The 15208-nt window shown below is 41.0% G+C and overlaps 1 protein-coding gene across 3 annotated transcripts in view; it reads left to right on the top strand.

Annotated features, from left to right (window-relative positions):
* The window catches only part of LOC134631096 (metabotropic glutamate receptor 8-like), a 127587-nt gene extending 112683 nt beyond the window's left edge, over positions 1-14904 (top strand). For 2 of the 3 annotated variants that reach the window (XM_063479077.1, XM_063479075.1), the window contains exons 8-11: positions 643-782; positions 1041-1976; positions 13202-13448; positions 14246-14904. In XM_063479077.1, the coding sequence (XP_063335147.1) occupies positions 643-782; positions 1041-1976; positions 13202-13448; positions 14246-14295 (1373 nt within the window). In that variant the 3' untranslated portion in view covers positions 14296-14904. Of the gene's footprint in view, positions 1-642; positions 783-1040; positions 1977-13201; positions 13449-14245 lie in introns of those variants that run through there. The other variant, XM_063479078.1, reaches the window with a different exon arrangement.
* Positions 14905-15208: the final 304 nt, after the last annotated feature.

The raw sequence follows: 15208 nt of genomic DNA, 5'->3' as shown, positions 1-15208 counted from the left end.
TATTGCTGGCAGTAAGTTTATTCTGGTGTGTGTTGAAGGACTGCTCATTGTTTTGATTATGTTCATAGTTTTTATGGATAGAATATCTAGGCATAGCCAAGTGGTGTAGTGGTCTCAAGATTGCATTTTTGCTTTTTGTTGATGATGTTGTTCTGTTGGCTTCATCAGACGTTGACCTCCAGTTTGCACTGGAGCGATTTGCACCCAAGTCTAAAACAGCGGGAATAAGAATTACATTTGATTAAACAAAATCTTTTGACATAAAAATAGGCTACTAAGATTTTAGTTTAATTTTTGCTAATAATTAGTGGTATTCGAATTCCTGTTACAATGGATTACTTTGTGAGCATCAGCAAATCATCAATCAGGACATCTGGAGAACATTAAACTCCAAATTCCTTAAAATGTGCATATAAATTATAAAATAAATATACAGTTAAAAGTTTTTTATTTTAAACTTGAGTATTTTCTAGCACTTTTTATCAATACCCTTTTTTTAAATTTAATCTGATATCTCTCTCTTTCCAAATTTACCTCTCTTTCCACGTATTAGGATAACTCTTTATCTTGTGTTTCCCTTTTCCATCAATTTCTGAAAACAGATTGTTCTGCTCTTTTTTGTTGGTTTGTTGCTTTGTTCAGGAAGTGCTGGGACTCCAGTCATCTTTAATGAGAATGGGGATGCTCCCGGACGCTATGACATCTTCCAATATCAGATCAACAACAGGTCGGTGGCAGAGTACAAGGTCATCGGGCACTGGACCAATCAGTTGCATCTAAATGTAAGGGCCGCTAACTTGCAAGGGGTATAAAACATGAAAATAACAAATATGCTCCCCAGTCAAGCGCAAAGAAAGAGTTTTGTGTTTCTCAATTTGATTCTTCGCAGCATCAAGAAGAATCAGTATTTTATTTGATTGTGTTCTGTTTAGCTCTATCTAAAAACTGTTGCTGTGTGCAGTTCTATAATATATTTGAACTTTGATTTAGACCCAACTATGATGGTACAGAGTGCTTAGTTTCCTATTCCCTTTCCTTAGATGGAGGCCTTACAGTGGACAACTAGGGACCTGTCCCTTCCGGCTTCAGTATGCAGCCTGCCCTGCCGCACTGGTGAGAGGAAGAAAGTAGTAAAGGGTGTGCCATGTTGCTGGCATTGTGAGCGCTGCGAGGGATACCACTTCCAGGCCAGTGAGTTCACCTGCGAACTCTGTTCCTACGAGAAGAGACCCAACCAAAACCGTACTGGCTGCCAACCAATCCCCATCATCAAGCTAGAGTGGCACTCGCCCTGGGCAGTGGTGCCTGTCTTCATCTCTGTCCTAGGCATTATCGCTACAACCTTTATCATCGTAACCTTTATTCGCTACAATGACACACCCATTGTGCGTGCCTCAGGTCGGGAAGTGAGCTATGTCCTGCTGACAGGTATTTTCCTGTGTTATATCATCACCTTCCCCATGATTGCTGCTCCTGATATTGTCGTCTGCTCCTTCCGCCGCATTTTCCTGGGCCTTGGAATGTGCTTCAGTTATGCCGCGCTGCTCACCAAGACTAACCGCATCCACCGCATCTTCGAACAGGGAAAGAAGGCAGTGACAGCACCACGCTTCATCTCGCCAGCCTCGCAGCTAGTTATCACTTTCTCACTCATCTCAGTTCAGCTGCTGGGTGTCCTCCTGTGGTTTGCCGCTGACCCACCACATACCTTTGTGGACTACGGGGAGCAGCGCACACAGGATCCTGAGAATGCACAGGGTGTCCTGAAGTGTGACATTTCTGACCTATCACTTATCTGCTCCTTGGGATATAGCATTCTCTTGATGGTCACATGCACTGTTTATGCTATCAAGACCCGAAGTGTGCCAGAGACCTTCAATGAAGCCAAACCCATTGGATTTACAATGTACACCACCTGTATTATTTGGCTTGCCTTCATCCCTATCTTCTTTGGCACAGCACAGTCAGTAGAGCGGGTGGGTGGACATCAGCATAATTCAACTTCATATTTATGTAATATTTACCCATCTAACAGCGTTTCCAAATAGAAACTAGACAAATCAGCAACGTCTAACTATCCTCTCACACATGCGGTGTGTACGCAAATGATAAATGACACAAGACCAGTTCATAGAAAATCATAATGTATCTTATATTGGGCTTAGATAAAACCTGTTAATTCATTCACTGCATGTAACAAGCTCTTTTTCCACCTGCCTTTATATCAACTGAAAAATCACAATGCCAGAATACCAGGTAAGTGTGACTTCTGTGTTCTGTGCCTGAGATGACCATAATAAAGGGGATATCTCCTCTCCACCATAAAAAACAGTTTGAAACAGAGTGCTTAGAGCTTTTGCTGTTGATTTACAGGATCTGCTTGAATATCTACTGACCTCATCATCTGAAATTATAGGCCATTCTAGCATTAATCACCATTAACTAACCATTAATCATTTAATTATATTTTGCTTGAAAAATGGGAAATATAGTGAGATATGCCAAGGTTCGGCTAATAGTTCTTTGTTGGTGCAAGAATGCTATTTTATGTCTTTCAAGACAAATGTGTTATCTTTGCTATTTTCTTAGATTCAACAGGCTGTAACTAAAGATAGAATTCAAAAGTTTTCTAATTTTTCTGCTATGTGTAAATACAATACTTGTTCACTGTCCTTTCATGCTCTAATGATTCATTGAAGCATGGAAACACAGTGAGTTAACTAAGAAAAAAGGCATTCCTCTGAAAAGGACTGGATTTAAAATGAGTGAAAAAGGAGCCAATGTCCAAAGAAAAACTACACAGTGCTTTATACTGCAAAAAAACAAAAAAAACAAAACAAAACCTAGAACACTTTCAAGATGCATAATATCTTAACAGGAAAGAATTCATGTTGGATATCTAATATGATATGAACTGGATAACATTAAAATGAAAAGACCCACACTCTTTGATTAAAATGAAAATCAACTTACAGGGGGGTGAATTCAAATATACCCCAAAAATCAAGGTGAAAAAATTATGTAACTGCCTAGTCCATTTCCAAAATTTTCTTTACAACTCAATCTCAAAATGGTACTCAGTAGTTTGTATGGCCCCCATGTGCTTGTATGTATGCCTGACAATCTTGGGGCATGCCCCTAATAAGACAATAGATGGTAGCCTTGGAGATCTCCCCTCAGATCTAGACCAGGTCATCGCTGAGTTCCTGGACAGTCTGAAATGAAACTTGATGAAATTCCTGATGCTAACCAGTCCTCTGTAGTTGGTGGAGATGAATGTGGCTTAGCCACCAACTAGATATCAATAAGATACTGTACACAATAGAATAGAATAAAATAAAATAAAATACTATATACAATCGAATAAAATAGAATACAAATGCTATATACAAATGAGTATAGTACAACGATGCCAGAAAAGAGTAATGCACTTAGTGTTATTGCTATCCCACTGCAATTTCTCCAGGAACTGAAAATTCTAATTATTATTATTGTTATTCATGATTTTTCAAATTTACATCCATCCATTCATCCATCCATCCATCGTCCTCCACTTATCCTGGCCACCTGGCCTCCTTCTCCCTGGCCACCTCCTCCAGCTTGTCCGGGGGAACAGCAAGGTGTTCCCAGGCCAGCCGAGAGATATAATCTCTCCAGCATGTCGTGAGTCTGCCCCGGGGCCTCCTCCCGGTGAGACATGCCCGGAACACCTCCCCCAGGAGGCATCCTTGTCAGATGCCCAAACCACCTCAACTGGCTCCTTTCGATGTGGAGGAGCAATGGCTCTACTCTAAGCCCATCCCGGAGGGCCATTCCTCTCACCCTATCTCTAAGGGAGAGGCCAGCTAGCACTTTTGGCCATGGCCTCAGATTTGAAGGTGCTGATTCTCATTCCCACCGATTCAAACTCAGCTGCAAAGCGATCCAGTGCAAGCTGGAGGCCATCACCCAATGAAGCCAACAGAACCACATCATCTGAAAAAAGCAGAGATGAAATTCTGAAACCACCCAAGTGAAAGCCTTCCGCCACTTGGCTATGCCTAGAAATTCTGTCCATCAAGTATCCTTGAGAGGGTAAAGAGTTGGTCCAGTGTTCTGGGACCAGGTTCAACTAACTGACAGACTCTCCTTACCAGCACCCTTGCATAGACTTTCCCAGGGAGGCTGACAAGTGTGAGCCCCCTATAGCTGAGGCACACCGGTACCCCTTCTTAAAGATAGGACACACCATCCTGATCTGCCAGTCCAAAGGTACCGCCCCAGATCTCTATACAACATTGTAGAGGCGTGTCAACCAAGAGAGACCTACAGGCCTTCAGGAACCCAAAGAAAACCTCATCCACCCCAGGGGTCCTGCCACCAAGGCTTTGGTTAACTTCCTCACTGACCTCGCTCCTCATGATGGATGGGTTGTCCCCCTCATCCTCAGACTCTGCTTTCTCTACAGAAGACATGTCAGTGGGATTAAGGAGTAGGGCTGCCACAATTAGTCGACTAGTCATGATTACATTGACGATCAAAATCGTCGACGACTAATTTAATAGTTGATGCGTCATTTGAAGCTTTGTAAGATCCTGAGAGACGCAGGAATACGTAGTAGGATTTAAGAGTGTAATAACGGACTGAAACAGAAGATGGCAGCACCGCATGTACAAGGATGCCAGCTGCCCTTAAACCCAGAAGAGGAAGAAGCAGTCTCCAAGATTGTAGCTGTGTCCAAATTCAGGGGCCGCATCCTTCGGAGGCCGCATTTGTAGGCCGATTGCGTTACAGCGATGTGAAGGCTGTCCAAATTCGAAGACGCTTCCAAATGCGGCCAACAAATGCGTCCTTCATTTCCCCAGATTTGAAGGTGTTGGGTCTGCGCTTCCACAGGCCCCGCTGGTTTAGAAACTTATTCCCGTTAACGAAGCAAGGAAGCAAGACAATCAGCGATCGATCGATTTTACTTGCGCAAGGGAAGGATCTCAGAGCAGCCCTTCTGCCCTCGGTCAGACCACTTTGACCCCAGCCTCTGCTTGCCGCCTTTTATTGAAAACAGTTACAGTACACACAAGCACCACCCATTGTAAAACCCCCTATGGTTATAAAAGATAAGGTACTATGTGTGTATGTGTGTGCATGTATGTGCGAGCATCTGTATGTGTGTGTGTGTGTGTATGCATGTGTGTGTGTGTGTTTGTGTTTGGGGGTGCGTTTGTGTGACCTCCTGCCCACAAAAGGGTCATAAAAGCAGGAAGCTTATTAAACAAGAAAACAGAACCATCACATAGGATGTGCCTATAATAAAACACTACAGCCTCCCCCACCGTTCAACAGGCTGGGGAGGTCAACAGAAACAAAAGAATGTCTTTGATCATGCTGCTTGAACTAAGACTTACAATTTTAAGTAACACAATGACAACATTTAACAATTTGACTCCAACAGAAGGTGTCACTACCTGATCCGTACCGGGAGGGAATCAGGTCAGGCATATCCTTCATGGCCCAGCATATCCCAGAATTTATAGTACAGCCCAGCCAATTCCAATTTCAAACAATGGTGGCAGCTACTTAGTTTAAATATTACTCTTATTACTCTTTCTGGGTCACAAAATAAACTGCTAAGATATTTTCAGGCGAGAATGTAGTTGTGCAAACTTCAAATATCTGCTCAGTTTATCAAGACATCACATAGTCTAAGGAGCTTGGAAAGAAAAGCGTCTGGACTTCTTAAAGTTGCTTGAAGACGTTTCACCTCTCATCCGAGAAGCTTCTTCAGTTCTAAGGTCAAATGGCCGAGAGTCCCAGATTTAAACCCAGTGGGAGTATCCCCCCAAAGAGGGACAAAGGACCCCCTGGTGATCCTCTAATCACATGAGCCAAGGTGTGAAAGCGGGTGTGGGACCTAATCAGCCAGGGTTTCGGGTGAGCTCATTGTTAAACCTGGCCCCACCCTATCATGTGAATTCCTGAGGTCAGATGGCCCAGAATGTGAGTGGGCGTTAAGGCGTCTGGGAAGGGATCTCAAAACTGGATTATAGATGGCAGACAATTGGTGTCGTAAACCACCGCCTCTGTTCAAAGATGGTCGCTCACAGTGGACGTAGATGGCCTCTTTCACTCCTCTTTCAAACCATCTGTCCTCTCTGTCCAAAATGTGAACATTGGCATCCTCGAAAGAGTGACCTTTATCCTTAAGATGCAGATGGACTGCTGAGTCTTGTCCCGTGGAGGTGGCTCTTCTATGTTGTGCCATGCGCTTGTGAAGTGGCTGTTTGGTCTCTCCAATGTAGAGGTCTGGGCATTCCTCGCTGCACTGTACAGCATACACCACGTTGTTAAGTCTGTGTTTTGGAGTTTTGTCTTTCGGGTGTCTTTCACCCAGAACAGAGGCGGTGGTTTACGACACCAATTGTCTGCCATCTATAATCCAGTTTTGAGATCCCTTCCCAGACGCCTTAACGCCCACTCACATTCTGGGCCATCTGACCTCAGGAATTCACATGATAGGGTGGGGCCAGGTTTAACAATGAGCTCACCCGAAACCCTGGCTGATTAGGTCCCACACCCGCTTTCACACCTTGGCTCATGTGATTAGAGGATCACCAGGGGGTCCTTTGTCCCTCTTTGGGGGGATACTCCCACTGGGTTTAAATCTGGGACTCTCGGCCATTTGACCTTAGAACTGAAGAAGCTTCTCGGATGAGAGGTGAAACGTCTTCAAGCAACTTTAAGAAGTCCAGACGCTTTTCTTTCCAAGCTCCTTAGACTACGATGACCTGGATGACTGAGAACCTTCACAGACAAGACATCACATATTTGCAAAAGTGCTCCGACGTTTTCAGAGACATCTGTTACCCACCAGCTCGATAGCTAGCCGGTGTTCAAGGTGCGCTAGAGCCGGCGAGAACAGCGAACTCTCGGCACATCATTTCAGACCCCCGCAGTCTTTTGCTACTCAGCTTAAACATGATATATAAGTCACTTAGATAACTTAAAAAATTTTATTGTTTGGCTTTTTTCAGTGTTTTATTTGTTCCCAAGTAAATCGGTTTGGCTGAGATTAAAGTTATAGTTTTTACACAGCTGAATAATCGTCAAACAGAAAACTGATTAAACAGAGGTCTGAGATGGTTGAGAGTTTACTCCAATGTCCTGTTATATTTTAGATAGAAAGGAGCAGACGGCTGAGTTTATTAAACTCCACCGAGACAATCTGCAAATTTCATTAAAAGTTCAATAAACTATCGTCTTGTCTTTATTTTTAGTTAGCACATACCTTAACCCTGGAGAACCCATGGGGTCAAATTTGACCCCATGGTTTCCCTAGAAAACCAATGGGGTCGGCTCTGACCCCATGGGTTCTCCAGGGTTAAACACTTAAAGCTGTAAGCTAATGATAGTTATATAAGAGCAGATGCATGCTGGTGCAATAAGCTGTATGTTTCACGTCCAATGGATACATGATCTGATTAGTCGACTAATCGCAAAAATAATCGGTGACTAGTTGACTATAAAGATAATCGTTTGTGGCAGCCCTATTAAGGAGCTCCTTGAGGTATTCCTTTCACTGATTTTATTGGCTGCCTCCAAAGTCCCCCAGGCTAACCAAGCCTGATAGGATGCCTTCTTCCGCCTGATCGCTCCCTTCACCTCTAGTGTACACCAGCTGGTTCGGGGTTTACCACCACAACAGGCACCAGCCACCTTTACCGACAACTCAGTGTAGCAGCTTTACCAATGGAGGTGTTGAACGTGGTCCATTCAGACTCAGTGTCCCCAGTCTCATGTGGAGTTCCACAGGGCTCAATATTAGGTCCATTTACATTTTAATGAAAAGAACATTGAAGTGTTGGTGTTTAGACCTATTAGTTCCTGTGAGTTTCCCCATGTGAATTTTGAGCCCATGGGTTCTACATGTCATGTCCACAGTTGCAAATCTGGGCTTTATAACAGATGGTGAGTTTGAACTGGAGCAGTAGTGAAGTCTAGCTTCTTTCATTTAAGGCCTTCTTTCATTTCATGGCCAAGGTGAAATCTGTCCTCTATAGGCAACATTGGAGACAGTAATACATGCCTTTATTTGTCATGTTTAGCTGTAGTAGGCAGGATGAAGGACACAAATGCAGGACTCGCATACACTGCACAAACACTCCATAAAATAAACTTGCAAAAAACAAACCTAAACTAGAAACTGAAAACTAATAACTAAACACTGGGAAGCTAGAAAACTAGGAATCCAGGAAACTAGAGACTAGGGACGAAGATAATAGGGAAGCACACAGCACATGGGGTAACAATGTGACAATGGGCAGAGGAAAACGGCTTAATGAAACGAGGGAATGAGACACAGGAGAAGAGCAGAGAAGAGAGGGACATGAGACTGTCAAAGTAAAACAGGTTCCAAGAGACATTCACAAAAATGCAGACTTGACACTGAGACATGGTGACAAGAGGGAAGGGTGACTAGACATGAAACGTGGAACACGGGGAAGGCAAAGTAACAGAAACCTAACAGAAATAGAAAAGAAGACTATAACACACAGAGAACAATAAGGAGAACCAAAACCATGAATAACACTAAAACAAAGAATATCAGTTAATCAAGAAACACAAAACACTGTGTCCCAGACCCACTACTGTGACATTATTATGTCTCAGTGGGATTACTGTAATGTGCTATATGAACCAAGAAAAAAAAGAATATTCCCATTTAATGTTATTTGTGATTTGCTGCCTCTTTGGAGCTAAAAGAGCCTACTCAAACACACGAGATATCAGTGGAAAGCCCAAGATGTCCTCTATTTAATACATCAGGACTTAGTAAGATAGCTCAAATAAGTCACAAGATATTGACCAAAAACAAATGTCCATACAGAGGACATAAATGAATAGGCTGGGCCTCCGGAGGTTATGCTGGAGTTAGACAGTTTTCCCTCTCACATCTCCAGTTGGTTCAAAATGCCGCATTTGACTGCAGTGTGTAGAGAAGTGAACCTTAAGCCTATTATGGCCACACTCCATTGGCTGCATGTGCACTTTAGAATCCCTCTTAAAGTTCTTTTGTTTTTAAATCCTTAAATTATTTAAATCCTTAAATAGTTTTGGCCTGTGGTACCTCTCTGAGCTGCTTTACTCATACACATACACACATACATGTCCAAGGTCAAGTAATCTGGCCAGCTGCTCATACATGCACAAAAAGCAGAAGTTTGGAGGGTATTTTCTTTTGTTGACCCCAGATTATAGAATAAATTGTCTGTGCACATTAGACAATCACCTACATTGTCCATTTTGAAACTCATCTTAAAACTCTCTGGCTTTTCAGCCCAGCATGAGACATTGATCTTACTTGTTTCGATTTTGTTTTGTTGTTTTATAGTTGCTTGTTTTTGTTTTTATTATAGTTTTTTAATTGGTGTTATTTTTACTTTTTGCTAAAGTGCTTTTTTTTTTTTGCCTGTCCTATCCGGCACTGTAGCAATCAGAAATATTGTCTGAAGGCCAAAGAAAATGCCCAAAGTGCTTTAAAAATTAAGTTGGTATGGCATGTATGGTATAGTACATTACAATGCTACCCAGGTAGCTGGAGCCAGGACTGTCCGTACATGACCGGCCTTCAGCTTCAAAGCAATGTGCAACAAGCAAATTACTTCCAATGTGGAAATAGCTTAAGAATGTATCTGTAGTTTGCCATGGAGTGGCAGATCATGTGAACTAGCATAATTTCACAGATACTCCAAAATCCAAAGTAATAGCAGTGGTGAATGGACTGGTTCTTATATAGAGTTTTTCTACTCTGCTTTGAGAACTCAATGAACCTTATGTAACATGCCTCATTCTCCCATTCACACATATTCCAATTAACATATTGGAGAACAACAGGGTTGAGTATCATACCTAAGAATACTTTGGCATGCAGCCTGGAGCAGTCAACCACTAACCTTCCTATTAGTAGATGACCTGCAAACAGTAAGGTCTTTAGGACGTTAACTATGTAGCTTACTGCTAACTTCTAAATCTGCTCAACTTGTAAGACCTCTTTTGTCCAAATGCTACAATTGATCTTATCACCAACAAGAAATACTATACTGATCACTTTTTTTTGGAGTTTTTAAAGAATTTGAGACCTTTTTACCCTTCAGCACCTCAAGTTCAGTTTGATTTGAAGAACTCAGGGAGCATTTGATCCTGAAAATTGGCTATTTCTGTTAGACTTAATAACAGGATAACCTATATCCTTTTTGCACAAATCTGAAGTTTGGTAGACTAAGACTATATTTGAGAGTATAATTGTAATGCCATTACACGTTAAAATGTTCCTTTAAAAACCAGTGTGTAACTATGAGTACGCTGCTGGCTTACCTTTCTTCTCTATGTTTCCTGACACTTACTATTAGACTACTGTGACCTTCAAACACTGGTTTTATAGTAACAGTTTATCTCTAAGAGGCCACATAAATTACTTAAGAACTTGTTTTTCCCTATATTTTTAATTGTGTCGTGCATTTTCATAACGATTCCTTAATGCATCACTGGAATCACTGCCACCTACTTGTTTTGGGCTTTTAAATACGGAACTCACCATCTGTCGCCAATGTTCCTTCCTCCCCTTTACTTCCTCTCTTTCCTGGTGGCTGAGCAGAGCACCACTGAGGAATCCAGCTGTCAGTTTGACAATCGGTTAAAAGGGCCATTAACCCGGCTGTGCTTCCTTGAGGCGGTTGTCATGGTAATGAAGTTGGTGTCAAAACAGTCAGTAACAGCAGGTGGCATTCTGTTTTGGGAGCATGAGCGAAGGTGTGCTGTGACAGATGTTGCAAGGCAGGTATGAGCTTTTTGGTGCCTGGTTGAGCTCCCCACGTGTGTGTGTGTGTGTGTGTGTGTGTTGTGCGTGTGTGTGTGTGTGTGTGTGTGTTGTGCGCGGGCTTGAGTCAGGTTGAAAACTGTACTCTCTCTCTTTCACTCGGTTAACTGAGTCGACAATTTCCTTGCTGCATCAGACAGTTGGTTTTCATCCCAACACAGACTGCAGCACATCTGTCAGCTGACGGAGAAGACGAACACTTTAATACTTCCTGTTTCAATTGAGACTACAAAGATGCTCTCCATTTAAATCCGAGAATCTGCTCAATGATGCAGTGTTTCATTTTGGTTCAGTTAAAGCAGTTGGAGAAAATTTGCTGCAGTGATGTCCACCTGATCTGTGACTTCATTGTTTCAGTTGCACTGGTTTTCCTGCTCAGCTATCCCTATTTTATTCATGCAGCAGTTCATCTCTCTGCTGCATAAAATCCACCTGAATGTACAGGAGTTACTGTTTTTCTCAATAGCTAACTCAAAATTAGTACTCTCTGGTGCAAAATAATTCATTATTTGGTTTTTGTACATTTTGTACATTTTCACAATAAAGCCAAACAGTTTTTTGTTTCTTTCACCCCTTCTGGCCAAAGTTTTAGAAGCACAAATCTTGTTTAAGTTTGTATTGTGTATGTTTAACTTTGCATGCTACTTACTTCACTCATAGTTTTCATTTTCAGCTCCATGTTTTTATTTATCTTATGTATTTCAACCAGTTTATCCACTGTCAGGTTGTTTGCTGCTGGGTGAAACTGGTTGCAAAAAACGTACTATTGACTTGGTAACTGTCACTTGTTTGCAAGGAGATGACAACATGTCTGCGACTACTCAACAACTAATTATTAAGCAGTTGTGAAACTGAAGAATTCCCATTCAAAGTAAAATTTATGCCTTACCACTTAAACCAATAAGGCTTTTAGTTTGAAGCTGAACAGCCTCTGGTTTCTTCCAGTTGGTGGTTAGTTAGCAGAAAAGTTGACTGCTTCAGTGGGGCTAATGCCAGAACACAGGTAAATGCAGCAACCTAACGAACAACCAAGTAAACACAAAGAGTACCCTCGTTCCAACTGATTTCACAGAGCAATAGCCAGCACCCTCTAACATCTTCACCTTGTTTTTCAGCTAGTCAAGGATTGCACATTTTTCTCTGGCAGCAATCTCTAGGCCTGTGTGACTGAGGTCTTATATTAAAGATATCACCTTTCACTGACATCATACAGTTCAGCAAGTAGAAAAACTATTTACACCAATCTGAAGCGGGAGTTTCTAGATCATCACCATTCAGCAATACTTCTACATACACTGACATCATCATTGGACGCTTTGGTTATTTTTTGCATATGAGCATGAAACATATATTATGTGAAAAAGAACGTTTTAGTGCTGTCGAGAGAAGTGGGGCAGAGAGAGATTGAAGTCCCCCTGACTTTCCCCTGTCATCACATCTGAGAGGTGGTGAAAGGTTTCAACATCCAGCCTTATCTGTTAAAAATGATCAGAGTGCTAAAATAGCAATATTCCATATTTGCTAGTAGTAAATCCCCTTTATTCTCAATCAAAGATAAATCAAAATAAAAATGTAGAATAGATAACAAATATTGTTTAGTACTGATCAGAATAGAATCAGGTATGTTAAAATTAAGTACGTTTAAGTTTAACCCATATAATAAATAAAAAAATATGGTTTATGAAATTATTCTAATAACAGGCCGCACTGTGAGGCTGTATAGAAAAGGCCTTCGGAAAACTATCTATTATAACAGCCAGAATAATTAGCTCTTCTAAAAAAATTCTTCCTAGGTTCTCTTTCATTCTTCGGATGGTCCTTGAGGGCATGGTAGCGCACTTAACACTTTTCCTCCTATCCCGACTCTACAGCCAAAACTGTGAGGATCAGAAGAATTTGATTTGTCACTGAACAGAGAGAAACGGGACATTAATGACAGTTACTACAGTAATCATAATACTTATTTACTCATAATGCATAATACAAACACTCTAGTGTTGAATTAGATTAATGCGAGCCTTCTTGGCTTCTCATTGGTTTGTGCAGTACAGCCAATAGATGACAAAAAATCAAATCACATTCTTTCTGTATTTAACACATTACATTAATCTCTGAATTGGGAATGATTATGAGCTGGGTGAGCTACTAGATCACTGAAATTAAACATCCATTTTTAATATAAACTTTGTTTAAACGTAATCCTTGGAATTATTATAGGTCACTAAAAGCACCAGCTGTTTCATAGTTTCTTTGCACCGCAGTTGAGCATTATTAGGAGGTCGATGTCTTGGTCATTGTACTGCCTCTTTGAATCTCATTCTCAGCCAGTTCTTCCTTCTGTTTTATCCACAGATGTACATCCAGACAGCAACACTGACGGTGTCTCTGAGCCTCAGTGCTTCTGTCTCTCTGGGCATGCTCTATATGCCAAAGGTGTACATCATCATTTTCCACCCCGAGCGGAACGTCCCCAAACGTAAACGCAGCTTCAAGGCCATTGTCACCGCTGCCACTATGACCAGCAAGCTGTCACACCTGGCAGCTGAGCGGCCCAATGGCGAAGTGAAGACTGAGCTTTGTGAGGGTATGGAGGCTAGTGGTGAGTGTGACCAGGAGGTGTTTGATAGCTGGCATTAAAAGGTCAGGAGGAGACAGGGAACAAGATGATCTAGTTAAATCTAAACATTATCCTTTAAATTATGGTAAAAGTATTATTGTTAGAAACAGAAAGGACAGATGTGCAAGAAAATATATATTTTGTTAATGAGGTGATGTCAGAGGCAGAACGAGTTTCTTTCTTCTCTTCAGTAATAAGCATTTAACATGAAGTGGCTGGAGTTTATTTAGACGTCACCTGAGACTGGATTTGAAGCCAAAACTGCTTATAGCTCAGAGTTACACTTCAAAGCTACTTCTTAGTCCATCAGCAGAAAATCATGAGACGTCAGATTGTTTACTCATTCGAGATGTGCTGACTGAATTGCTCTTCTTTCTTTAACAAGCAGGAGCTTCCACATCGCTTTTAATTTCTTTGCCTTATAGAAGGCTGATGTTCTTACAGGATAAAAGAGGTCTTCTTTTATGCTGCAGAAGTAATAAACATTCAATTTGCAGTTTTTCCAAGAGAAATAAGAATTAAAGTGGTATACGGAATATAATAATCAGTCATTTTTTTTGCTTGTTTCAGCCACAACTCATGGTCTCAGTAGAATCCAAGAATTATGTTAGAATTATTCAAATCATAATCTTACCATATAGGTATATATAGCGGAACTGTGGCTAAAGAAGATGTAACCATAAGAGACAAAAAAAATACCAATAGAGAAGAGTGAGAGTTGTCTGTTGCTGTTCTAATATCTCAACTCATAAACCTGCTGTTTTCTATCCTCTTGTTAGTGCCACCTCCAAAAACAACCTATGTGAGCTACACCAACCATGCGATGTGAAGATATAACAACTTTGGCACAAAGACCTTTTGGGACATTTAATATGCACATTTTTGTCAGATTTTGAGGAAAGGACACCACCACAGGCTATGACAGAAACGAGGTACTCTGAACAATTTCAAGATCAGAGGGAGTCTGTGGAGTTTTTTCGTTTGGTTGTTTTTTTTCTGTTTACAGACAGCAGGGAACAGACCTCAGCGGAGCAAAAAGCCTATGATAATCAAAAGTAAAATCCATCCGAAAAACATTAAGGAAACAAGAAGATGGTAACTGGAGACTCAAGCAAAATTTTTGTTTAAGTACATTTTTTAAAAATCTTCTGAAAGAAATTGTGGGGACCAACTGTGTTTGTTGCTATTCTAATTGTATGTTGACAACAAAAACAACTTAATAGTGGTTGTAAAAATTCTGATTTTGTCTGATGTTGTGTGTCCATTGATGTGCATTTTGAGATGATACTGTCACTGTTTTTGACTAACTGGTTGGCAGGTTTTGGTTGTGATATGATTAAATGCCATTGTTTAACTAACGCATGCACTTTTTATACAAAGGCTCTATTTACAATAAAAAAAATGTTTCTCAAGTCGTAGCCATTGTTTGTTCTATTTGAAGGGGGAAGTCTGAAAAAGAATAAATGGACAAAATTAAAAACTTTTTTTTCATAATGGCTGTGGCAACTTTTTGATTTCCCATTTATTTCAAACTGCCGTTGTCATCTCAGTGACAAAAAGTTTATGTTATGGAAACACTGCTGATTCCTATGTGCAAGGCTTCAGGAATGCATTTTCTTAATGTTCTTGATAGAGGGTGGGTTGATTTCTTATGTCAACATGCAACCTGGTGTTAGGGAAATGCTAGTGAATAAAATAAGTGTATATTAAGGTGGTCGTAGATTCAAAAGTGAATCCAATTA

The sequence above is a fragment of the Pelmatolapia mariae genome, linkage group LG7 (assembly GCF_036321145.2).
Source record: "Pelmatolapia mariae isolate MD_Pm_ZW linkage group LG7, Pm_UMD_F_2, whole genome shotgun sequence".
Taxonomy (NCBI): domain Eukaryota; kingdom Metazoa; phylum Chordata; class Actinopteri; order Cichliformes; family Cichlidae; genus Pelmatolapia; species Pelmatolapia mariae.
Note: the sequence above shows the minus strand (reverse complement) of the source record. Positions and strands in the feature narration are given on the sequence as shown.